Source organism: Lepisma saccharinum, chromosome 1 (genome assembly GCF_977018435.1).
Source record: "Lepisma saccharinum chromosome 1, izLepSacc3.1, whole genome shotgun sequence".
In the NCBI taxonomy this organism is placed as follows: Eukaryota; Metazoa; Arthropoda; class Insecta; order Zygentoma; family Lepismatidae; genus Lepisma; species Lepisma saccharinum.
Genome location: NC_139229.1, coordinates 2,759,742 through 2,787,726, shown reverse-complemented (window position 1 = coordinate 2,787,726; position 27,985 = coordinate 2,759,742). Strand labels below are relative to the sequence as shown.

Here is a 27,985-nt window from a genome sequence, read left to right as displayed (position 1 = left end):
GAAAACTCAAATTACGCAATCAAATATTTTATTTAAACAGAAAAACACAACTCACATTTTTTTGGTGTGAAATGTTCACAAGTACCAGCTACTGCTGATGGTAAGTATGCTTAAGTTTAATAAAATATATTTATACAAACACACGTATCACAAAAGTATTTGCAAATACTAGTTACAAAATGATAAATGAACAACTCGTGCATTTTCACTAAATTCTCAACATTCTTTTTAAGCCAACAAGTTATCACTTTAGCCACTTGTTGCTTTACGTTCACCACGTGTAAGAAACAAAATCACTTCACTCAACTTCCACGGTTTAAAAAGTTACTTTTCCTTTAAAACTCAAAAACAGCCTGCTTCTGCTCTTCCACTCCAAGAATGGCAAGTTATTTGCACATACAATGAGATTTGGAACTTAATCATCATCATGTTTCCTCTTCTTTCCTCTTCGAACATGTCCTTAAAGAAAAAAAAAAGATAAATATCCCACCATAATATATTACGGAACTCAATTTAAGAAATGTTTTCAGACTACTGATACACGAAACTATTGCTTGCATTTTTATTTTTACATTTTTCCCACATTATACGAGGGTTGCTGGAAAAGTTTCTGCAAACTACCACCAACAATAGCGCTAGTGTTCTGCTATTATAAAAATCGGAAGAATATACCTTTTTTATGTTTAAATTATCTTGGATTGTTTGTTTAATCCTATTTGTTTATTTTTCACAGCAATTTGTAGTAGTAGTTTTGTGTGAGAAATAGAAATTTCTCGTGAACACTTTCGGGCAATGGTGTTTTATGATTTCAAATGTAGTTTAACACCGAAACAATGCATCGGGTGACTTCATTTGACTTCTGGGGATGAAGCACCATCCAATAGGACTGTGTACAATTGGTTTTCCGAATTCCAGCATGGTCACACATTTCTCAGTGATGAATTTCGTGAAGGTCGTCCATCCACGTCTGTTGTTGCCAGTAATGTTGATGCTGTGCGTCAAATGATTGAGAGAGATCGGCATGCGACATACCATGAGATTCAGGCATCCTTGAACATTGATATGAAAGCAATAGGATTTTGCATGGTCATCTGAACGTACGGAAACTTGCAAGCCATTGGATCCCACACAACTTGGCCCAAGCTCAAAAACAGGCTCGTGTAAATTGGTGTAAAGAAATGCTCAAAAAATTCGACCGAGGCAAGTCAAATTTGGTGTACTGCATCGTTACAGGGGACGAAACTTGGATTATTCATACGAATCTGAAACTAAATAGCAATCCACTGTCTGGGTGTTTCAAAGTGAGCCAAAACCAACAAAAGTTTGACCAAGCAAATGATTGTTTGTTTCTTCGTTTATACCGGACATGTGGCAACAATAGCTTTAGAAGATCGAAGGACTGTAAATGCTGAGTGGTATACAACAATTTGTTTCCCAGAGATCATCAACGAATTGCGTCACATTATTCTTCACCACGACAAGGCCAGTTCCCACTCAGCACACCAAACTGTTGATTTTTTGTCCATTAAAAATGTTGAATTAATGACTCATTTTCCGTACTCACCTGATTTATCACCTAATGACTTCTTTTTGTTCCCACACGTGAAAAATAAGATGCATGGTGAGCTATTTGTGTCGCCTGAAGCAGCTGTTGACGCATTCAGAACAGCGGTTTCTGAGGTATCAGCTTCAGAGTTTGAGCGTATGCAAAAGTATATCGATCTTAAGGGTGAATACTTTGAAAAACAATAAAGCCATTCCCAGAATTTCACGTCTTTTTTCATATTGATTGCAGAAACTATTCCAGCAGCCCTTGTACATCCAATTTTCATGGTCCCAATAGAACAAAATGCTATAAATTTTCTTAGATTTTACATTCTCCCACATTTTACGTTGTTTCACCTTGGTGCCCTGAAGAACATAAAATTGAGGTTCCACTGAATGTCACCATATTTTTGTTGAACTGTGGACTTATTACAGTGATTTACATAATTACAGAAAAATTAGTAATAAAATCTGTATTAATTCTAATATCTATGAAACCTACCCCAAAAATACAACAACAAAGTTGGATATTCCAATAGTCACTTACTGTAGTAAATATCTACTTGCGAATAGTTCAGAACTTTTCCTAGAGTAATTAATACACAATTTCTACTGTAACTACCCGTAATACTCAGCATATCAAACGGAATTATATTTTGTGCACAACAAATTTAAACTCTATTGTTTGCCCTTAGTTTTCTTTGTTAAACATGACTATGACAGCCATAACTTCAGGTTGTCTTTCATTTTACGAAACCAAATTCTCAGTTTTTCCAGATACTTTTGATTAACTTTTAAGAGAACTCAATGATGCTTTAGTACGAAGCGTCAGTAAATAGGCCACAAACATTTATTAAAAAAATACTAAGCGAGGTATCAACCTGAAGACAGTCTTTATTTTTCAACAAATCTCCACCAAGAATACTGACTTATCCAATCACTTTATAAATCTGCTGTCCCAGCCACAGTCGCGCCAACTTATCATCCGTGAAGCATTTGACCTTTCTTGACAGAATTTATCATCCCACTTGTGCACAGCTTTACGAGACACACTTTTCTCATCGTAAACAGGAGACATGAATGTACTTTGCAGGAAGCCCTTCGGCCCACAAAAATTTCATAACAGCACACTGCTCTTCTAACATACACTCCTCAAACACAGTCGCCATTTTTAAACTGAGCTGCCCATGCGTGCATCTGCTATCTAGTGACAACTAACTGAATATCACGAAGCTGGATTGTGCTGCCACCCATTGATAGCTTTAAAAACTACTCCCTACTATTTTCAGCTACCCCACATGAGTTTGTGATCTATTTACTGACTCCTCCTCATAGTAATAAGTATGTATGCCATAAGTAGGCAAACAAATATATCAAGTTTTTTCATCAATGGAGAAAGTCAATTAACAAAACTAAAATGTAGGAACAGCCTTATACAAAATCAAGAAGCCAGTTGGAAGAAAAAGTTATTTTTTCTTATCCTGGCTAGCTAGTAAAAAAAATAAGTTTCCCTGACTTTTCCAGGTCTGCTGGAACACACAATTTTTTAAATCAGTATCCTACCTCTATAATTTTCTTCGTATTCATCGAAAACAAGTTCTTCAGTCTCATCATCAGTGTCCTCGTATCCATTTGACTCAAGTTCAGACAATTTCTAAGTAAAAAAAAAAGTAATCACTTTTCATGCTTTCATCCTTGTTGAACACATAAAAAAAAGTATAATACAGAGCATTCCCTGACATTCGAGACTCGGCGGCAAGCTGCCCAGGATTAGCGCTTATCTTTCCTGGTGAACGGGTCCACGACAGTCGCTAGACTCTGCTCTTAAAATTACAGTTTTCATATTGTGTACTAACCTTGACTACAGAAGGTGTTGAAAATGATGTCCCTCTGCTGCAACACATTCCTGGCATCTCCGAAGGAAATTGGCATTTACACGTGCAAGTTCGTCTACTGTAATTCTCCTGATTTTTCATACAATACTCTCTTTTAACTTACGGATGGTGTGCGGATCGGCTTTGTATACATTATTTCCCCATTTTTCTTTTCACTTTTATTCAGAACTGACCCTGTTACTCTAAACTTTTTTACGAGGTTTAATATAAGCGACTGTCGCGGACCCGTTCACCGGGAAAGACAAGTGTTGATGCCGGGCTGCTTGCTGCTGAGTCTCATAGCAAATGTCAGGGAATGCTCTGTATATAAGACTTACCTTAAAGGAGGAAAATTAAAAAACACAGCACAAGTACCATTAAATTTTAAAAGCCAAACTTTCAACCCCATTTCAAGGTCATCACATGAATATTCACAGAGAGATTGGAAGGGTAAGGTAGCATTAATGGATGTTGTTCACTCTCTGCTGAATACACTTCAATTTACTTGCTGCTTCAAGGTAAGTCCAATACGATTATCCTAGCACATGGCATAAGTTTAGAACTATTCAACAAATAATTTTATACTGTAGTTTCTGGAACATAATCATCGTGTACAGAGTGGGAATGACCCCCTTTATTTTCGATACTTCAACGATTATGGTGGGCAGCTGCAGTAGCTCAATCGTTAGGACATCTTACTACCATGTGAGAGACCCAGGTTCGATCTTAGCGGGGGAGAACCGATTTTTTCATGTGTGTTCAAGCAGCTTCGGCAACCAACATATAAAGTGGGTACCTGGAGGAAACTTTGGGAGGGGGAGGGGGTAAAGGCAGCCAGGGGCATGGTGCTGATCACATCACCCCCACCTTCCGCCATGATCAAAACAACAATGTGGGGCTCTAACTTCATGCCGTGGTGCAAAGCACAGGGGAGCACTTTACTTTCCCAGGAGGTGGATTGGAAGCGATTCTGAAGATTACCCTGAGTCACCTCTGGAGGATCATCAAGTCAAAAATAACCAGTATTGCAAGATGGAAGATGGCTTCACGTACATGACTCTAGACATCTCCGCAAATTATCTGCAAGAACATGATGCAGATTTCGGCTGTGCTACACGGAAATGATGGCCTCCATACTGATGTTTCGGACCCTTTAACTCTAGAAGCGCCAGGATTTTTCACTATCTAGAAGCGCCACCTCCGGTCAAAATGACCGGTATTTAAAATTTGACCATTTCTCAAAATGGCTATTGCCAATAATCATCTTATTACTAACAAAACAAAATATTTTGTAAAAAAATACAAAAATATCATGAAACCTAGCGATTTTTATTTTCCATGCACTAATTACAACAATAAATATTAATTTTCTTCAAGGAAATAAGTTTCATGAAATTTCACATATTACATTTTTTGCATTTCAGTACCTTTTCTACACCAGAAACACATTTTCCACAAACATATTTGTTGCACATTGAACAAATGTCACTTGTTTTGTTTTTATTGCACAATGCCACCTGGCATTGGCGCCTCTTTCTGGAAACAGAGCCACTTACATTCCGTGCATGTGATATTGATGTTGACAATATTTTATTGGGCTTTGCATTCAAATGTCCTTCTCTCAGTTCCTCAGCTAATTCTATCAAAAAGTTATGTCTCCTAACGTTCCTCCCCGTGATTGCTTTGTAAACTACCCATGCATTTATTGCTGCCAGATCTAAGATATTGTAAAACACATGTACCGGCCATCTACGTGATGAAGCACGGACTGAATATTTGCATGCCATTTGATCAACAACATCAACACCGCATTTAGTTTTGTTGTAATACTTGACTGTTTCTGGGAGTTTCTTCTGGCTTTGCAAATCTACTTCTACATCTGAATGCATGGAGCTTAGGAGTAGAACATTTTTGTTTGGTTGAGCTTGGTATGCACACAATGGAATGTCCCCCTTTTTTTAACAAACATGTTTCATACACTTGTGTTCTAATGTTCACAATTTCATTAGGAATCTCCTTTCTATTTTTCTTCATAGTGCCAATTAGGCTCGTCTTCTTCTCCTTTAGCTTCTCAGCGAATTTTAGAGATGTGAAATAATTGTAAGTATTTACATTTCTACCCGCATTTAGATAAGGTGAAGTAATTCTCAATACAACATTTGCAGGTACAGTAACATTATCATTTCTTGATTCATCTTTCCCAAGGTATGGAAAGGCATTGCACATGTACTTGGAATGTACCTCCACTAGCATCCAAAATTTTATACCAAATTTTTCTGGTGTTTGGCATGTACTGTGTAAATCTACACCTCGCTTTCGAAGGAAACAATTGTTCGTCAATTGTCAGAGTTTCCCCTAGTGTGTCCCTTGAGGACACATTGTCTAGAAAACATGCTTACAAACTGCAGTGTTCAAACGAAACTGAGTCCTCACTTTCTCCTTCTTATCAGCTTCGACAATACGCCAACATATATGGGCAAGTCCAAAAGAGGAAGGAAGAATAGGGGTGGAAACTGTAAGTGCAACTTTCCAATCGAGAAGTGGTTTTCCATTGAAATACTGGAAATGGTTTTCCATTGAAATACATTAGCGGTCAAAATGACCGGCAACGGCGCTTCTAGGTAGAAACACAAATATTTCCATTAGTATTATTTTTTTTTTTTTGTAAATAACGCATAGCAGTAATAATGTACTGCAAATTTTAGGAAAAGTCACAAAATTTCAACGCACGAAGAAAAAGGTTTCTGTACAAAGCAGAAACTGCAATTTGAAAAACGGTCAAAATGACCGGCTTGGCGCTTCTAGTGTTAAACCATCAGGTATATGTCCATATCAAGCATTCAGGTATAACCAACCATCTTACTATCTATCGAAAATAGGAAGGGGGTTAGGCCCACTTTGTGACCACTCTTTACATTTGCAACCTAATTATACTCGGGCCAAGCTATCTTCCTGCATCCATTCAGAGCCAAGAAGGACTACGCTGATAAAATCTGGTTTCCCTGCTGGCCGCTTCACCATGTAAACCATTTTATCTTTTATTCACCATATATATGTAGCCCCAAGTATAACTTATATAAAAAAAAAACATTCATAATTCCTGTTATGAAAGATTTCCATGTAACTCTCAACCAGTGGACTAAAACCTTAAGACCATTTCCAGATAAACTTTATGTTAACAAGATATTCGGAAATTATAATAACTGCACATGGCACATTCATTATTTGACAAAATCAAATAATGAGATGTATTCTGATAACATCAAGGACTATATTTCATCGACACTTCACTGTTAAGTCATCACACCTTCTTTCCATTATACTGGGTGTCCCAGAAGTTTGAAACCATAGAAGAACAAAACAAGTTAATGTTAGGAACTTATTATTGTACAACATACTTAAAGAATGTCCCCAGCAGCAAAATAACTTGCATGGGTTTGATTTAGCTATAACAGAAACAAGCATAATATGAAAATATCTATGGTTCAAGACCTATGAGACACCGGGAACATTAATGTATCTGGATATATTTTAAAACACTTACCTCCGTAAGTAACTCTTGAAATGCTGAACTATCTGTATTTATTGCCGAACTATCTCCATGTATTTCGGAACTATCTTCATGTAACGCTGAACTATCGCTATCATCAGTTTCAGATTCATGTAACGCTGAACTATCACTATACTCAGTTGCATCGTTGTTATCTAAAATTACACATGGTTACAATTAGTACAATATTTATAATAATGGACTCTTGAGAATAGTAACGGTAGAACATGAAAATGTTTGAAGAATGGTGAAGGATCATACTTGGCATCATATTATTGAAAAATTGTGTAATGTTTTAAAAATCGCAAATTCACATGCTTGGAAGGCATGGCATAATCACATGACCAGAGCGTCACTTTTTTCTTTCTTTCTTCTCAGTACAAAAGTTTTTGCCAAAACCAAGACAAAAACAATAAATATACTGCAATGAAGTGCTCGTTTATCTGCAAAACTGTTTTATAATTATTATGTTATATTAATTTCTCTCAGGAACTTGTAGAAAATCATAAAAAAAACAGTTTTTGCAGATGAGTATTTCATTTCAGTATATTAATTTATTACTTCATGACATGGAAAAAAAATACTAAAAGTAAATGACTGAATGAACACCAGTTTTGAAACTAGTTTTAGCAACCAAGTTCCAAGTTTGTGACCGTCAGGGAATACGTGGCATTTAATAAATAAAGAAAATGTTTTTTTCTAGTACAGGGTACAAGACATTATCTTGTATTGAATATCCTGACAGTTTACTTCTGTGACATAAGACATTTTGAATTTATCTATTAATAATAAATCTGGAAGTAGGATGTTAAAAACTGAGCAAAGCATCCACCATAATAATTTCCTGAAAATTTCGCCAAGAAATAGTTTAAAAAGAATGATTTGGAAAACGCCCATGTTCTGCCATAACAATCTAGTAAGGAATGGAAAACTAGTGTTGGTACAAAATTGAGTGAAAAAGTGTTGCTAACCAGAACTAAAATTGAGTTGTCTTCTGTACATTTTTCCTTCACCACATTATCTGTATTGTATCTAATAGGATTGGGCAGATAAGAAATTCTGGCTGATACCGATGAAGTACTGGTATAAAATTTACCGATACCGATCCGATAGAAAATTCCAAATGGTCCTTGAAGAACCTGATCTTAAAGTGCATTTTGAGGTAACTGCAGTGCAAAAGAAGTTGCATACGTAGATATTTACTCTCTTAAAAAGTAGGGCATGGAGATTATCCATAAGAATTGCAACAAAATGGCAGAATTTTGCACTAAATTATAAGATATTTATAGATATGTCAGATCAGTAAAATGATTGGTAATTTTATCGATAAACCTACATACAGACTATTGGCCTCACTCCCACATGCCTCAGTGGAGGTGAATGATCATTCAACCAGTTAAGGGGTGACGTGTGGTCAGCACGACAAACTCCCAGTGGTTGTTGAAGGTTTTTTATGACATGGTTACGCTACTCATTTGTAGCTCTCCAATTTCCTCACGATGGTGGGTGGCCACCGGTCCCATACGCAGGCCGAAATCTCAGGAGAAAAGTTGTTACCTTCTCCCAGGAGACTCGAACCAGCGTATAGCCTATAGCCCAAGCCCAAAGCCTGAAGCCTTAGACCACACAGCCGCAGTGTGTGACTTAGAGATGACAATATTGGCGTAATTTTTCCAACAAACATAACCTTAATTCCAGTCTTCTAATTTAAAATACATGCTTCACATGCAACTTGTGACCTGTGAGAATACTTGCCACTAGCATCTTCTATTTCACTATTGTATTCGTCATCTTCATTTTCTTCATCTTCATCTAACCTAGAATAATAAATTTTGGTTAAATCGCAGGAAGAGATGAAACTCATTATTCACTTGACAGAAAATATCAAATAATTTGGCATGCTAATAAACTTGCTTACAAATTGAGCTACATTTATTTCATGCACTTTGGTCTATTGCGAGGTCACAAAGGCATGCCAAATACTACTTTTTTAAAAAAGAAATCAATTTTCTTCTTCTTCCTTTAACTTTAATTATTGGGAGATACAATGTACACCATGATTCATAAGATATGGTGCAAAAAGAAAGACTTCTAGCAAGAGTGCTAAAAACAGTAAGCGGCCAATCACAGAAGAAAATGAAGGGGCAAGGTCATAAGTTTTGTTTGTGTGAGGTACTGTAGCTAAACACCATTAGGAGCACTGGTGGCACAGTCTCTCAAGATGGCGACATTGAAACAAGAGAAAGCATCTTGCATGTTGGAATTTGCTCGTACAAGAGCTATCGTGACAGTGCATAGACACGTTCAAATGAAATTCAGTAAGTGTGCACCGAATAGAAACCACTTGCCACAAAACCTTGACGAACTGAAATAGCGCATCTCTGAAGCAGTGGAGCCGATTTCTGAGGATATGCTTGGACGTGTCTGGGTAGAATTTGAGTACTGTCTTGATGTCTGCCATGTCACCAATGGCACCTACACCGAGCCCTTGTAATGATAAGGTAGGAAACTTGGATAATTGTATTTTCATTTAATGTCAATATGGTGGCAGTGTGTCATTTCATATTGGAATAAATAAGATTTTATTTTACACCATTACTTCTGAATCACCCTGTATACATTTCATTCACCTTCACAAGCCCTGTCATTCAAGGGGGGAAAAATCATCTCCCTATGACAATTAGTTCTCGAGCTACAATTTTTTTGTATAATACGGGAAGTTTGAAAAGTTACCATCCAGTCCCATCTGCTAGGGGTTACTCGAGTTGTGTGTGTGTGTGTGTGTGTGTGTGTGTGTTTTGATTGATTGGTATTGTGTTTTAAGTCCACTTTATGCACTTAAGGCTAACGGATCTGGGCTACAGTTTAAAGTGGGATCCGAACCACTCCACCAGGTATCGAACCCAGGATTCCTTCATTACAAGGCGAAGAAACCGTGCACTGTGCACCATTGGGGAGGCTGTGTGTGCGTGAACACCCTAGATTGGTTTGGTAGCTCAGAGGAAAAAACACTGAACAGAATGCCAAATCAAAACTCCTTAATCCTACGAATTAGCAACACTGCCCACCACAGTGTGACAAATTTTCCTTATTGCAAAGAGTTTATATGAATGTAAGTCATGTACTAATCAATTATTATGAATGCATATGCAAAGAGAATTCTAGCAAGTGCTTCAAACTACACATGAATCCACATTTCTTGTAGTTTCAGGGGCTTAGATATTGTGCTATCTAGTGGCATGGTGGAAATGTCATCGCCTTGTACAGGAAATGTCTTCACCTTGTATTCCAAGGTTTGATGCCCAGTGAAGGCACATACAAGTTAGGATCCCACTTGAAACTGATTAGCTTATCTGTGCATAAAGTGGACTTAAACAGAAAAGGTTCTCGGAGTAGCAGCTACCAGAATTTACCAACACACAAACTAGTTAAACCCAAACCATGTGATTTTGTTTAAATCGGCTTCACAGAGGGAAAAATGGGCTTAAGGTTCAATGCGTCGTTGAGTCACAATCTTTAAGTTTTCAATAAGTTATAAATAGACCTCAGATTTTTATGTCCTAAAAAGTATGCTTCTAGGTTCCTAAGCTCTAAAAATCCAAAAATAGGTTCTAAAATACTAAAGTTCTAAAAATCTGAAATTAGGATCGAAAAATTCTGAACTAGATCCTAAAAAAAAATGTTCAAAATTCTTGAAAAATACTGATTACGATTGTTAGACATTTTAATAGGTGTGAAAATATTAATTTTTTAACCAAATTTTCATTTATATGAATCATTTTCAAAATTATCCACAAATTATTGTAATACTAAACACTTTTGCTGTCAGAAAAAAAGTTCCTTGTTGATGTGAAAAATGAATTTGCCACACAACACATAACAACAATCTTTTTCATGTTATCCACAGTCAAAGTCAACCTTTTGCCTGTGACGATGATTTTACATGATGAAAAATGATCTTTCAACAGCAACATAATCAGTGGTGAATACCACAAAGCCCTGAACTGAGGTAAAAGTAAGCAAGACCACACGGATCAGAAGTTTGCACTCTAGAGTGCTTGAAGGCCGTAAATAAATCTCCTGGAATTTTTTTCTTTAAAGTTGGCAAGCCTAGTAGTAATATGTTGATGTATACATTAAAAGTTAGAATGAAATTAGAATTTTTTTTACTAAAAAATCCAATTAACAGTAATTCAAAGGTTCTGAAACTTACTTGTCCAGCTCATAAATGGTCTCAAGTAGTAGAAGAAAATCCTTTAACCTCTTTTTATTTTGGGGGTCTCTCTGTAACATAACAGAAAGATGACAAATCAATTCATGATGGGTGCGGTAAACACGGTATAAGTATGAGGCGTATTCGGAAAGTATCCCGAAAGGGTTTGCATTGCATTCTACAGACCTTAAACTACTTTTCTACGTAGTTTCCATCATTGTTCAAGCATTTATCGTAGCGTGGCACTAGTTTTTGTATCCCATCATCATAGAATGTTCCCGCCTGTGACGAAAGCCATACATGCACTGCTGCTTCAACGTCATCATCGTCGAAAAGCTGACCAGCAAGAAATTTCTTCTTCAGATGAAGAAAGAGATGGTAGTCACTTGGTGCCCAGTCAGGGCTGTTGGCAGATGAACAAATTGTTCCCAGCCGAATGACGTGATGACATTTTGAGTTTGTTGGGCCTTATGAGGACAAGCATTGTCATGAAGCAACACAATGCCTTCGCTAAGCATTCCGTGTCTTTTGTTTTGAATTGCACGATGCAGCCGGTAATGTGTCACAGCAGGCATCTTTGTTGGTGGTTTGTCCTCTAGGCAAGAATTCAACCATTCTTGCATTGAGACAACAAATCACAGACCAGACGTCACAGTCGGCGGGCCGATTGATTTTCTTGAACATGTGAAACCTTCAGAAAACTACGAAGAAAAAGCATGACCTGCTCCCACACGTACCTGTGGCTAACTAACGGATGAAGGACGTTAGCGAGAACTCACAGTCATGACTGCATCGCTACAGCAGCAATATTTGCAAACGGTACTTACTTTACGAATACACCTCGTATTACGTATCAAGATTTATGTTTCCATATTGCATAACTGAATAGTTTCATTCCAATTAATTTTGAAGTGAGCCTTGGAAATTAATTGGGAAAAAAAAACTATCAAATTGTGTAATGTGGAAACACGAATCTTCACGTACATAATGACAAATAAAGTCTTAAACAGCAAAAAAGAAACAAATAAAATAAAAAGTACATACAGTTTATGGGATGTTGCTGTCCGGACACTTGTTGGGGCCGACCAAGTGCTATGTATGTACACTCTAATTATTATGTACAGTTCCATTAACATATTCCTTACACTCCTTAACAAAAACAGAAATTCACTTCGAAGTTATCATTAAACTTGCAATTCCTTTTTAGTGCAATAATTAACTAAGCTGCTATCTCACAATGTTGAAACTTTTATTTCAAAACCGTTGACTGAACAGATACACTCAAGCATGACTTTACAGTAAGTAACTTACTATACAATGGAAGAGACTCTTAACAGACATCCAGTGCTGCGAGCATATGGAAATAAAAGTAACATTAGTACTAATTGTTGTCGGCAAGTGCAGTGAGCAAGTGAGAGTGAGAGACGACAGAGAGAGAGAGAGAGAGAAAACACCTGTGAATATGAGCATCTTCCTTGAAGCAAGATATATTTTTAGAATCAACATTGCCTCAAAGGCACAGAAATAAATTCCAAATATTAATGAAGTTATAAGCAATGTAATTTTCAATTTGTATTGATGTCCAGATATTATTAGAATAATTAAATCACGAAGACTTAGGTGGGCAGGCCATGTGGCACGAATGGGAGGGGAAAGAGGAGTTTACAGGATTCTTGTTGGGAAACCTGATGGTAAGAGACCTGGCCAAGACGAAGATGGAGGGACAACATTGAGATGGACCTAAAGGAAAAGAGTATATAGATCTTGCTCAAGATAGGGACAGATTGAAGTCCTGTGTTGCTGCAGCCATGAACCTTCGGGTTTAAAAAGGTTAGAGAGTTAGTTAGACTAATTTAAAATTTTATAAGCAGTAAAATGTAAATACATTGCTCATATCATCATCTTTTCTAACCAATTTTACAATATGTCTCTCTCCTTTAAAATAGATCTAACTATTTTAGCTAATACGAACCTTCTCATCATGATGTGCATTGACACTATCCTCATCATTGCCATCCTCGTCACCACTGGTGGAGCTTTCACAGCTGGATCTAGTCTGGGATTTGCTTTTATTATCAGCCTTCTTCTCTTTGGTTACACACAAAAATAGAAATACCAAATGAGTCTAATAGATGGGATATTTATTATATTACAGCCATAACACGTTAAAAAAAAAGCTTTTCACAAACATGATATGTTTCACACACACATGCATTTGACGTACAAAATTTTGCATTTTAGTTGCTTTCTAAATCACTAAATATTAGAATGGACTAAATGAAATTTTTGTTGTTACTAATAAGTATTGATATAATATTTAGCAATAATGTTAATAGATATTTTACCAACTTGATATACAATTACGTTACTTATTGTCATTGTTGGTAATTTTACAGATAAATCATAATTCTCATATTAGCGCATATTGTTAAGAGTTTTCAATTAATCCTCAAAAATAATGATGAAGTATATTTGATTTCTTGACAAAATCGCATTATACGAGGTTCATTTAAAAAATAAGGGCCGATTGATTATATCAAACAAGAAAAGAAGTGTAGCAAACATGTACATAACCACATTTCTCATCTAGTCACCATTATTTTCAAATCACTTTGGTAACATGGAATAAGCTTTTTCATTCTCTGCACAGAAGTTTACACAATCCAATACTGAATTTTTCAACACCTTGGTTTCTTCAAATCTTTGAGATGCAAGCCACATGTTTTGAGATATAGCAAGATGTGATAGTCACTAGGTGCAAGGTCTGGACTATACGGGCAATGATCAAAAAACTCCCATCCAAACCTCTGAAATGACAGGAGGGTGAGAGAAACAGTGGTCTAGAATTGTCATGGATGAGAACAGTTCCTGAGCGCAGCATTCAACGTCCTCGGTTTTATATGGCACATCTTATTTTGATAGTGTTTCACAGGATAACCAACAGCTGACTAGCGAAAATATGATCACTGGGTCTCCAATGGACTAGTTGATGTTACTGCGCAGGTACGATCCAATCACTGTTGCCAGTCACTATTCATAAATAATTGGCCCGTATTTTTTTAAATGCACTTCGTATATACTGTATGTATGAAGAGAACAAAATATGGTGTGTACCTGTCTTAGTAGGAAGATCATCTGCATTAATCCCCTCTACATCACAGTCTTCATCGTGACTCGACTCACTTTCATCACAGTCCTCATCACTTATTCGAAAATCTTCATCTTCATCACTTTCTTCCAATAAAAGAGAAAAGTGTACCATAAGTGTTTGATGTTTTGTCACAGCTTGTATCAAGTTCATTTATTTCATTATTAATTTTATATTTTCAAGAGTTGTCATTGAATAACAAAGTGTCCCCAATATATATTAACATCATAGTGTATACAGGGTGATTCAAAAGTGTCTATACATAGGGAACCCTGTATATTTCTTTCACAATGCCATTACCTGTGGAGGTGGCATAGCAATCCAAGGCAATTTTTGTGAATAATATTTTAATAATTTTCAGAGTACTGTTGTAATTACTTACTGTACACTTAATGGAAAATGTAGCTTTATGATCATACTATTACTATTTACCTCATACTTTTCTAACAACTACTGCCACATGGTGTTCACAAAAAAATTGCTTGTTCTCTTCCATTGTACACTCCTGTTCAGAAATAGTGGCTCATACAGGGGTGTACATTTATTTTTGTAATGTCATAACATGCAAGGCAGCATGGACTATCATATTCTGCATGAAATTCAAAGAACCTTAGCCTTTATACAAGTTTTGGCATCTATGAGCCTTTGATTCTCTGTAACAGAGATGAGCACATCCAATCCTTGTACAATTTATGCAAACACACATTAACAAAAATTTTAATATGATGTAATGAATACAAAATTAAGTGACGACTGGGGATATATTACTTAATCTGTTATTAATCGTATCGGGATCAAATAGATGAGGCGTGTGCACTTTCCCCAAGTGACAGCAAGCATGTATCTGAGCACACCTGGCACTAAGATCATACCATGATTACCTAAGCCAATCAAAAAGCATTTACCAATCATGCAAATATCTGCTGACTTGAAACTTCCCCAAATGCCTTATCCTATACAGTTACTCTGCATTTACACAATTCTTCAAATAAAACTTAATTATAACATTATGTAGATGAATAACAACATGCAATTTACCTTTGTAACTGTTAGGTATTTCATAATCAGAATCATCCGAGCTGTCAAAATCATCAGAAGTGAAAACTGAAACACAACAGAGAATATTTCTACATAACAGTGGTCAGAAGGTTCATAAAAATCAATTAGCATAGCTTATTATATCGCTATGCTATATACATGGATTATCGAGGATTCATGCTCTAATCTCCAAGAAAAAATGAACAAAATACAAACTCGGGCAAAAAGTTTATACAGTGTGTCCAATTGTCATAAAAGGCATGTAAACTTCACAAAAAATATTAACACACACAAACCAATCCACCTACCCCCTTGCAGAAGCTTGCTTTTGCTGAATTATAAATAGACTGAAACCCAGAGTTCACAGTCTCAGATGGTCATAAACAGCAAAATGTCTTTAAAATTTTTATCGATTTTACATTTAAGTTTATTCAGACAGGTCCCATGAAAATGTGAAATCAAGGTTCCACTGTGTGTATATTCATCACCGCAAAAGCTTAATGCATATTTTTTTGTAAATTACTTTGTGCAGAAAAATCCTTCTTACATCTTCCCTTGAATTAATTCAAGAAACCATTTCATTCAAGACATTCAGATGAATTCAAATTAATAATTCAATGCCATTCAGATGCTGTAAAAATACATTCTGCTTTAATACAAAAGATATAATTTATGTACGATCCTTTATGGTGTTTTCATGTTCCGTCAGTAATTTTAACAACAAACTGACATGCCTATATTTGTCCCATCTCTAATAAATACATACTTTTTTTCAATTGTTATCCTGCAAATACTACAAGCAGCAAAACAGTTGAAACGTCTTTTACTTCTACAAATAATATTGCAGAATTAGTAAGTAGCTGGAAACTTGCTATTATAGACAGATATTATACAATTATGCCAGTGGTTTCTCTTCTTGTCATAAAATGCACAAAACGCAAAAATTACTGGTTAATTACTTGCCAATAAAAGTGTTCATATTTTGGGAACAAAATGCATGTAAGCTAATTACTAACTATATCTGTAAAACTTACTTTTAATGGTTCAATTAATTAATTTGTTGTGCATCCCAAGTGGATGATGGCAGGGGACACCCAAAGTTAGTAAAGTCTAGAAAGAAAAAGTTAGTAATTCGCTTAGGTGTATTTAAAAAATCTTCACGCTGCCACCTTTTACTAAGGCTGATTAATATCTTCGTCTTCATCATCCTTCGCTGTTTCCTGCCTCTGGCTGGGTCGTCATAGAAGTCAAACCTCTCCATTTTCTTCGTGTTTTCAACGATTCCTCTCTTTCCATGGTGTTCCAATCTTGTCCTCTTCTCCTAACACTCTCCGCTATATGCTCATTCCACCGACATCTTGAACCATCACATCTGTGCCTGATCTATCCTGTCCTGAAGCTTCTGCACCCCCACTGTCTCTCGGATCTCCTCATTCCCTATTCTGTCCCTTCTAGTCTTCCCCAATGTACTCCTTAAAAAAATTTATCTCCACTGCCTGCATCTTCCTTTTGTCTCTCACTGTCATTGTCCAAGTCTCTGCTTCGTATGTAATTATTGGCACACAGTATGTTATATATGTTTTGGTATTCTAGTATTTTTTATGAGGTGTTTTAGAACTTGTCAATTGATGGTACACAAATAATGTACTAGGAGAGTACAAAACCTTAAAAGTCCATTAAAAATTGTATGACAGACTGCATACAGCTTAAATTTACATGAGGTATCAACTTTTATTTACAAGATGACCTCAAGGCTGCAACACTCATCAAATGAGCTTCAAAATGCCATTTTTGTTATTTTAAAGATGGCGCCTCCTGTACACACTTGCACCAGTGAAGAGGAGTGGTTTCTTGCCCTCTGCCAGCCTAAAACTTACAGAAATTTCTCGGCAAATGAAAATTCAATATCTCTGTGCATGCTTACCACACCAGCAAGTTTACTAATGAAGGAGAAAGTTCGACAATGGCCTCAGTTTGCAGGCAGATGGGTGGAAAGCCCTTCGCAGTGGCTCACAAGTGACTGCACGTGGACCCCAAAGACTTATTCTTCTTAAGGTATACTGGCAGTAACTCAAACTTGAAAATATATGTAGATGAGCGATAGGTCTGTGCTAAAATGCAGCAAACTTGTGCAACCCTACATACAGAAATCTATTAGATAAGAAACAAAAACAAATTAAGGGTTTCATTTGACTCGCCCTTCTACATTCATCACAACTGTATGATTCCTTGCCATAACATTACTTAAATCATGAAATGAAAAAAAGAAGAAGAATTAATGCACAAAAAAAGTGTTGCAGTTATCACAATATTTCAAGAACTTACATGAATCATCAGAATCATTCTCTTTTTTGGATCTTCCTTCTGACCAAGCACGGAAGAAAGATCTGAAGAAAACATCAATAATGGTTGTGGACGATAGATTCTCGTCTGAGATGTGGCCTTCCTTTAAAGCCTGCTCACCGCCATGGTTGTACACCTGTCTCTTTTCTGGATTTGAAAGGACTTCATATGCCTGTGATATGTACTTGAACTGCAATAAAAGAAAAGTATGGCAAAGTTTATTAAGCAGGATATTTTGATTTTAATTAACTTAGGATTTCCTATTGATTAGTATTTTTTTGCTTACTTTTATTTCATTTTTCTGCCACTTTTGTCCAATCATGAAGATAAGGATGAGTACCATATTTGCTGGCGTATAAGACACACTTTTCCCCTTTACAAATAAGTCTGAAAAACAGGGTGTGTCTTGTGCGCAGACACTCAGTTTTTCATTAACTTCATTTCTGGAAATTGTCTCTCTTCTGAGTTACAGGATTCATTTCTTGCTTCCTTGTGGTGTGTGAGAGTATTCTAGAGTTCATACGCATGGACATCAGTGGTTAGCGATTCAGGTTAGGATAATCAATTATTTTCAAACACCTGAATTTGCTCAATAAGTTGGCACGTTCTATATATGCGAGCGTGTGGAGTGGATGCGTATGAGCTGTCAACGATGATCACAGACAATTTGTTGTATGATGACTCAGATTCTGATTTAGAATAGGTTACAGGTGATTGATCATTCAGCTCTGCAGATGAAAGTTCTGGGTTTTCACGAAGATTAAAATATATTCTTTCCTAGTTAGAATAGTTGAAAATAGACATTACTTTATATTTTAAAATAATGTAATTTAATTATATAAATTCAGTGATGAAGCTTTTTCCTCCAAAATGTGTACAAAAGGGGGGTGATCTTTAAATGTTGATAAATACGGTACATGAAATTGATGAAGGGACACTCACGAAGAACATAAAATGTACATATTTCAGACATTCCACTCAAAATAAATACATATTTTGGAGTTAATGCATACAAATACACAAAATATGCAGTAAATTAGCAAATTACTATCCTATTCGGGACTTCACAACATATGCCACCTTCAGTTGAATCTACGTGAAGCGATTGAAAACGTGACACAACAATGGACAGTTGGCAAATGACTTGCATTTCTCTGTGTGTGTTAGTGAGAGGACAATAGCAGGCAACCAATGCATCATGGAAGAAGCAGGTATGTGTTTCCTTGTATCCAAGCCCAATCTATAATCCAATAAATGTTACCGCCCATTTATTTACTTTATGGAAACCGATACTTTTGTACATTTGATTGATTGATTTTACATCGCTTTCCTGCCACTTTTGGCTCATTGCAAGGAAGAAAATGAATGATAAGATGAGATGGATGAAGGGACAATCGCAAATATACAGTGAGGCCACTCTAGGATCATGATAAAATTCAAGAATAATTCCCAGTTTTCAAGGCGAACAAAGCACCTGGCATTGATTTAATACCAGCTGAGTTAATTACATATGGTGGAAATTCATTAATATGTCAAATTCATAAATCAATTTGTTTAATATGGAATAAAGAAGAAATCCCTCAACAGTGGAAAGAATCCATAATTGTTCCTGTGTTTAAAAAAGATGATAAAATGAATTGCAATAATTACCGTGAAATTTCTTTACTCTCAACAACATACAAAATATTGTCTAACATTCTTTTAACAAGACTAACCCCATATGCTAATGAAATTATAGGTGATTATCAATGTGGATTTAAACGTAACAGATCAAATTTTTCACATCAGACAGACACTTGAAAAAAAGTGGGAATATAATCAAAATGTCCATCAGCTATTCAATGATTTCAAAAAAGCATATGATTCGGTCAAAAGAGATAAATTATATAATATATTAGTAGAGTTAGGAATACCTAAGAAGCTTGTTAGTATGATAAAAATATGCACCAGTGAAACAGAAAGTAAAATTCGTGTAGGTATTAATATGTCTGACAAATTTACAATTCATGATGGGTTAAAACAAGGAGATGCATTATCTCCATTGCTCTTTAATTTTGCCTTAGAATATGCTGTAAGGAAGGTAAAAGAAACTAAAGAAGGACTAAAATTAAATGGTGTGACTCAGTTGTTAGCATATGCAGATGATGTAGACTTACTGGGGGATGATGTGAATACAATTAAGAATAATGCTAAAATATTTTTCAAAACTGCTAAAGTGATAGGTTTGGAAGTTAACAAAGAGAAAACTAAATACATGCTTACAGGCCAAAACCAAGTGTTAGGTAATAATCAAAATCTAATTATTGATAACAACTCGTTTGAACCAGTTTCCAAATTCAAATACTTAGGAGTAATATTAACAAATGAAAATTATATTAAAGAGGAAATAAAAAGTAGGCTTAATTCAGGAAATGCATGTTACTTCTCTCTTCATCAACTTTTGTCTTCTCGTTTAATATCTAAGAAACTAAAAGTTGAAATATACAAAACTGTAATTTTGCCTGAAGTATTATATGGATGTGATGTGAAACCTGGTCCCTTACATTGAAAGAGGAACATAAATTGAGAGTATTTGAAAATAGGATCCTTAGGAAAATCTTTGGACCTAAAAGGGATGAGGAGACAGGCGAGTGGAGAAGGTTACATAATTTAGAACTACATAATTTGTATTCATGTCCAGATATTATTAGAATAATTAAATCAAGAAGACTTAGGTGGGCAGGCCATGTGACACGAATGGGAGAGGAAAGAGGAGTTTACAGGATTCTTGTTGGGAAACCTGATGGTAAGAGACCTGTAGGAAGGCCAAGACGAAGATTGAGGGACACCGTTGAGATGGACCTAAGGGAAATCGGTAGGGATGGAAAAGAGTATATAGATCTTGCTCAAGATAGGGACAGATGGAAGGCCTGTGTTGCTGCAGCCATGAACCTTCGGGTTTAAGAAGGCTAGAGAGTTAGTTAGTTCAAGGCGAACAAATTCTAGGGTCTGCAGATGTTTTCTATTTCAACTTTTCGTATTCCCACCTATCACCACACACACACACATACAAATATATTAACAATATAAAGGGTCTGTGTAATTCCAATGTATTTAAAAATTCTAATAAAATTAAATGGTATATACAGGGTTATTATAAATGATTGACCCAATTTCATAAATTCACTGTAGCTTTATTATTTGACATATTGTGAAAAAAACTTTGCAGGCGTATAGAAAAACTCAAAAAGTTTTTCTGTGTTGCAGGTTCGCTTCTGAGTTCTGCCACGAGAGCGCAGCAGTGAGCATTTATTCAATATGGCGACAGGCAGAGAAAAAGCTTATGTTGTGCTCGAGTTTCATTCACATCAGTCTGTCATAACAGTCTAACAACATTTCCAAACGAAGTTCAACAAAGATCCACCAACTGCCAAGTCCATTCGGCGATGGTATGCACAATTTACATCTTCAGGATCCCTCTGTAAGGGGAAATCAACTGGTCGGGCTACAGCGACTGAAGAAACGGTTGAGCGCGTGCGAGTTTTGCACGAAGTCCACAGAAGTCGCGGAACAAAGCAAGCAGAGAACTGAACATTCCACAGCCTACCGTTTGGAAGATCTTACGGAAATGATTGAAGCAGAAGCCTTACCACTTGCAATTGCTACAAGCCCTGATGCCTGATGACAATGTCAGATGCTTTGAATTTTCGGCACAGTTGCAACAGCTTATGGAAGAAGAAGATGGGTTTTGTGAGAAACTCACCTTTAGTGATGAAGCAACATTTTTTGTGAATGGAGCAGTGAACAGACACAATGTGCGAATCTGGGGGACAGAGAGTCCTCACGCTGTCGTGCAGCACATTACGTAGGAACTCACCAAAGGTTAATGTGTATTGTGCAGTCTCACGGTGTAAAGTTTATGGCCCCTTTTTCTTCTCAGAACAGACCGTGACAGGACACGTGTATCTGGACATGCTGGAAAATTGATGCCACAATTGGAAACAGACAGTGTGGACTTCATCTTCCAACAGGATGGTGCTCCACCCCACTTGCATCTCTATGTTCGTGAATTCCTAAACAAGAGATTGACAAACTGATGGATCGGTCGTGGTGGGGATGATGATCAGCAATTCCTGTCATGGCCTCCACTATCTCCGGACCTAACCCCATGCAATTTTTTTGTGTGGGGTTATGTGAAGGATACAGTGTTTACGCATCCGCTACCAACAAACCTAACAGAACTGAGAGCTCGCATCAACAGTGATTTCCAACGGATTGATAGGGACACACTGAGTGTGGGAAGAACTTGACGATCGACTTGATATTTGCAGAATTGCTAGGGGGGAACATATAGAGCACTTGTAATATGTCACAAAAAACTTTGAGTTTTTCTAGACGTCTGCAAAGTTTTTTGACAATATGTCAAATAATACAGCTACAGTGAATTTATGAAATCAGGTCAATCATTTATAATAACCCTGTATATTTGAAAAAATTCTATCAGACTCAAAATACAATCTACAAACACAAGTCAAAAATGTTACCGGGTATATAAATACTAATCTATGAAAAATTGTATAAGAATTTCAAACTCAAATTTACTTAATATACAAGATCATTCCATCTGTCAAATAGATTGTTCTGCAAAGGTCACTAACGAAGTAAACGGATTGAGAGAATTCTGTTTTATTTTCCACGCAGGCTTCTTTTCTTTTCCTTCCTCGATAAAAATAAAACCTCAACTGTGAAAAACTTGTTTCAAGGCACTAATAAATATGTATAAATTCACTGGGATCTGGATTAATAAAAGTTGCTACTTTTCACGTCTACGGAGAACAAAATTGCACAGAATTCACGAATATTTCCTGCAGCCAATAAGTCACAACACGAGCCCAACAGAATTATACTTTCTATGAATCCAGATGCAAGAGCCTTGCTAGTTTGCAAAATGCAGAATACTTGGAAGAGAGGCTGATATTTAGGTGTCTTTGGAAAGGATCACCCTTTACGCACCATACTTTTGTAGAAAGGCAACTAGACAGATATAATAGATATTGACTTAATTCCTGTTGAACACAAGGCATCAACATATACATCTAACATGAACACAGAATTAGACCCACCTTGTCCCCTTCATTAGGATTCTTATCTGGGTGATACTTCAGGGCAAGTTTCCTGTAAGCTTTCTTTAACTGGTCTGCAGTGCACATGGGAGAGACTCCTAACAAATCATAAAACTTAGTTTCTTTCACCATTTTCTTGAATACTGCTGAAATTTTTCACTGCATGACTGAAAGAGGAAACTTCAGTTATAGCAACATTCAACATAACCATCTATCATAAATATAAATAAGTATGGATTATAAAATGGAAAAATTAACAAATTTGTCACCAGCTCCTCTGATATCATTTCTTTCTTCAGGTCCCCTGAGAATGCAACAATTTTTTTTTACGAAAAATTATGTTTGAGTTACATCATTTTGAAATTTACCGGTTTTCTGAAAACAATTTACAAGCATGCAGCTATGGGTACATTTTCCTCACACAAAATTTACACACATGTTCAAATTCTGTAAATTTGGTCATTTTATCAGAGGATGCTTTGTGATTTGTACCTGCTACATTACTAATCATCTTAAATGGGTAGGCTATTTAAATTTACACCACAATAGGTTCTACCCCTCCTCATTCTCCATGTATAATATATATATACAGCCCTACTACCACAATTTCAGCAGCGAGACCACCGCTATTACCTCCGGTAACAGTATATAAGAAAAGCAGAAAGCTGTCTTAATTTACCCGAAATGGTTCAGAAATTTGCAAGAGAACGCATCTCTTCAAGATTTGTAGTCTTCCACAGTCCGCAATCAACAGAGCAGGATAGGTTACATGACACAGCTAGGCTCCTGATAAGATACACAAGAGCGTAGGAAATACTAAGGGCAGCTTGCCTCTATTAAGAACTCCCTTGTTACCGGGGATGAGGAACAGAACAGCACATGAAAATCCATCCCCAGCTGATGGAGAAGCTGTTGTAGTTTTCTGTATTCCAGCAGGCTTCGCGTTTTCTGCTGCACGACGACACTGAAGAGACTCTAGCAGCAAGCTGTGTACTTGCATATAAAAGCAGAGTTTACACAACACAGAGCCAACTATAACTCCTCGCAATTAGTAAGTAGATTAAGATCACACCTTTCACTGTCATGCTGCAATGCTATGGCATAATGAACATTTTTAGTCCTATATGCTGAGAACAGCTTATGTGGCTATTGTAACCAGCAAAATAATTACCTGAATCATACTATAGCACTGTCTATCTTATATTATTACAGTCATTTCATTGTTGTTGAACTTACTGCTAAGAAGTCATTTTAAATTAAAAATGGATGTGACTACTACTGTCACCAGGTAGTGAGAATAGCAGAAAGCGCTGAAGACCAGAAATTACATGATCAGGTGTTGGCAAGTATTTAACAAAGTAATTTTAATGCTAGTAGCCTAAACCTGACCTGCCTAATGAAAGCATTTAGGAATGTAATACCCCTTCATATTCATGCGACATATTAGCAGCATCAGTCCATATCAGAACTCCATGACATACAGAAAAAAGTTCTTGTCTCCTGCACTAAAATAACGGGTGACTATTTTCACAAGGTGGTAATGCTAGCTTTTGAGCTATTTTCACCTGATTTTAAACCACGCATGTGCATGATCTACAACCTGGCTTATTACACGTATCTGAATTATTTAGATGTTTATGTGTGTGTGTATATATATATATATATATATATATATATATATATATATATATATATATATATACAGCCTTATGTCCACGTGCATTTATTTTCTTATGGACAGTAACTGCAAGATGTTCCAATATGAATTGGTGCTGATACTGATAATGTGTCACATGAAGTATGAAGGAATGTTGCATTCCTTAATGCTTTCGTTGATAGGTTTAAATGTTTACTATCCTTCGGACACCTATAACTTCTGAGTTTCGTCAATTTTTGACATTTGTACTTACCTATCTGCTTCGCGGATCATTTTTTAACGTGTATTCAGGTTTTTTGATCAATTTTTTTTTTTTAAAAAAAGTGTTTTTGTAACTGAAGAACGTACGTTTCCGCAAATGGTTTGTGGGGCTATGCGAGAATGGTGTGTGGGGCTACGCATACTTTTTTCGAAACCAATTTTTAACTATTGTAACCTATTGTGACCCTACCTAACCTAAAAAGGTAAAGTGTTCCCCTGTGCTTAGCACCACGCCATGAAAACGTATAGGGGGTGTGGGGGTAATGCCCCACACTTTCTTGATCCGGTCGTGAGTGGGGGTGATGTGATCAGCATCACGCCCCTGACCGCCTTTACCCCCCAGGGTTTCCCCCAGGTACCCATGTCATTCGACGCTGGGTGGGCACCGGGGCCGCTTCCAACGTTAGAAAAGTTCCCGGATTTGAACCGGCCGGGTATCGAACCCGGGACCTTGAGCATGGTAGTCAGACGCGTTACCGACTGAGCCACCGCGGCCACCCTATAACTTACTACCTAACCTAATCTTACCGGAAATGGTTCGTGGAGCTATGTATGTATGGTTCGTGGGGCTATGCGTCAATGGTTGAATTTCCGCTATGAAACATTCCCACATCACACAAAACACCTTCCAGATGTTAGACAATACTACAGGAACTTATTACGGTAAGTAGTTTCTTCTGTAGAAATGAAGAAATCTGTCCGAAGGATAGTAAACTAGTACCGAATACATTACCACTATGCCATCAGAAAGACCCCCAATAGTGCCAATGAATGTAATAAAATATGGTACTATTATCGTATGGGTGAAACACCTACGAATCATATATTTCGGACTTCTTTACATTGCTAACGCGTTGCGGAACATTTCTTAAGGCGAAATAATGCATTTCTAACTAAGATAATGTTTATTTTCTCTATTTACGAGTACTTACTGTTACTTGTTGTTTCGAATCTGTAACACATTATGGCCGTGATAGCATACTGGTTTAGGGGGCGTTCTGAGAGTGTTTTGTCGATTTATGCAGTGGTGCAACCTCGTTCACCGGAAAATATCTACTTTCGTGCCCCTATTTGAAATTATGCTAATACGTCGCATTTACGTGTAGAACTTGTAAAATAACCTTGCGATTTACCACGTTCATTGTCCATACACAGCAATTCGGAACCATCTTTCTTTCGCAATTCGTTAATGGTCTTCCTTTACGCACAACTCTCTTGCAACCTTGAATATTGACGTCAGACGAGGAATGCCTACGTGGTTAGGTTAGGCCTGTTAGGTTAGGTTCCATTAGCATACATACAAAGAAAAAGTAATATTTTCGCTAAGAGACGCGTTACCTTTGTATTGCCTAACATGAAAAAGGTCTCTCCTGTGACGTCAGAACACAATGTTGCTAGAGTGTTGTGCGATAAGTGACACCTATTCTGGTCGGAACCATCTTTCTTTCGAAATTGGTTAATACTCTTCCTTTACGCACAACCATCTTGCAACCTTGAATATTGACGTCAGACGAGGAATGCCTACGTGGTTAGGTTAGGCCTGTTGGGTTAGGTTCCATTAGCATAGATACAAAGAAAAATTATTATTTTCGCTAAGAGACACGTTAGCTTGTATTGCCTAACATGAGAAAGATCTTTCCTGTTACGTCAGAACACAATGTTGCTACAGTGTTGTGCGATAAGTGACACCCATTCGGGTCGGAACCATCTTTCTTTCGTAATTCGTTAATTCTCTTCCTTGCAACCTTGAATATTGACGTCAAAGACGAGGAATGCCTACGTGGTTAGGTGAGGCCTGTTAGGTTAGGTTCCATTAGCATAAATACAAAGAAAAATTGTAAAAACCTCTCTCCTGTGACGTCGGAACACAATTCCGAACTCGACAGGTGGTTCTAGTGAAAACACGGCGAGGCTGAAACACTGGCTACGGGGTTGCATCATCTTAACACACGGAACATTGCACTCTCATGCAAAAAGCAAATGGCGTGAGCAGAAACAGCATGTCGGACAGAGATTTTCGCAGAAAACAACACGCATTCACATTAAAATGGATCAAATCTACATTCAGAAACTTCCAAAACGCTCAAGAGAATGATTTCCGTAAGTACTTTCTCCTGTAAATTTGAAGGAAATTTGAAGGAATCCGTTTTACCCATACGATAATGTTACCTAAAATATGATAAAATACAATGCTATGGTTAGGTAATTACTTTTGCTGATGAGAATAGCCCCACAAGCTGTTCTCACCACCTGGTGAAAATAGTCGCGGCTCTAAAATAAATGAATAGATGTAAGATTTGTACACATCAACAACTAAAGAATACACCCTTCCATGTAGCAGGACAGGCCAGGTTGTAGATCATGCACATGCAGTTTACGATCTGGTGAAAATAGCCCAAAAGCTAGCTTTACCACCTGGTGAAATTAGTCACTCCGAATATTCATACCATTCATAAATATTCGTCCACACCATATTTTTTTTTGGTTCCTGCATTGTTTAAATAAAATATGAAGATAACAAACTCATCCCGTAGTAAGTTTTGTCTTCCTCCCTGAAATTTACTATCATTTCAAAACAATTAACAAAATTAATCAACCTTGCACCTATAAGACACATGTGTAAGCACAAATTATTAAAATACTTTTCTATTTCTGGCGAGACTAAAAATAGAGGTTAATGAAAAACTGCAATCTGCAACAGCATAACAAAACTACTAGACATAAACGATTTCGAACCTTTAGTAAACTTCAGTACAAACTGAATTGTGACATGCTCTTGCAAGCTAGTACAGCTGATTTCTTTTGTTTTTGTCGTTAGCTTCTTGAAACGCACGATCGTAACAAACAGGAGTACATTCATAAGTATCTATCTTGAATGCTATGTCACTGTACACCATCATTACGCTATATCAAACTTACCAATTAATTAATTGTCAGGATGTCGGCAAAAGCACGCTCATTCCCAAAACGTTTTCGAAAGTTAGTTAGATGGGTCCATTAATCAATGTTGCCAGCACTATAGTTGTGTTCTTAGGCCGTGTCCGGTTTGGCAAGCGCTCCGTCCAGTTCTCTCCAGTTGCTCTCGCTTGCCGTCGAAGTCACGTCCAAGTCGTCCGAATCTGCATGTCCCCTTGTAGTACGGTTGTCACTTTTCCCGCCAGGTGTCAGCTCGAACTTCACCCACCACGCTCTGGGGCGCAGGCGCATCGCACAGAAGCAGAAGGCAGACGCCAAACAAACATGACAATGATTTC

At 36.9% G+C, this 27,985-nt stretch overlaps 1 protein-coding gene across 1 annotated transcript; it reads right to left on the bottom strand.

Annotated features, from left to right (window-relative positions):
- Positions 1–11: 11 nt before the first annotated feature.
- On the bottom strand, positions 12–27,768 carry LOC145988687 (uncharacterized). Its single transcript, XM_083124185.1, has 11 exons — positions 27,651–27,768; positions 22,814–22,980; positions 17,694–17,901; positions 15,369–15,434; positions 14,297–14,416; positions 13,155–13,270; positions 11,183–11,253; positions 8,725–8,786; positions 6,964–7,124; positions 3,109–3,199; positions 12–459 (listed from the first exon to the last, which is right to left on the bottom strand). Exons 2-11 carry the CDS (start codon positions 22,943–22,945, stop codon positions 416–418), a joined length of 1,071 nt encoding a protein of 356 aa, XP_082980311.1. The 5' UTR covers positions 22,946–22,980; positions 27,651–27,768; the 3' UTR covers positions 12–415.
- Between the last annotated feature and the right edge of the window lie 217 nt (positions 27,769–27,985).

Bases quoted from the DNA above. Each gene is read 5' to 3' on its own strand.
- LOC145988687 (XM_083124185.1), bottom strand. From the start codon at position 22,945: ATGGTGAAAGAAACTAAGTTTTATGATTTGTTAGGAGTCTCTCCCATG. The intron at 17,902-22,813 runs GTGGGTCTAATT...CTTTTATTGCAG, and splicing joins ATCCTAATGAAGGGGACAAG to TTCAAGTACATATCACAGGC. The intron at 3,200-6,963 runs GTAAGTGTTTTA...TTTTTTACTTAG, and splicing joins TTCAAGAGTTACTTACGGAG to AAATTGTCTGAACTTGAGTC.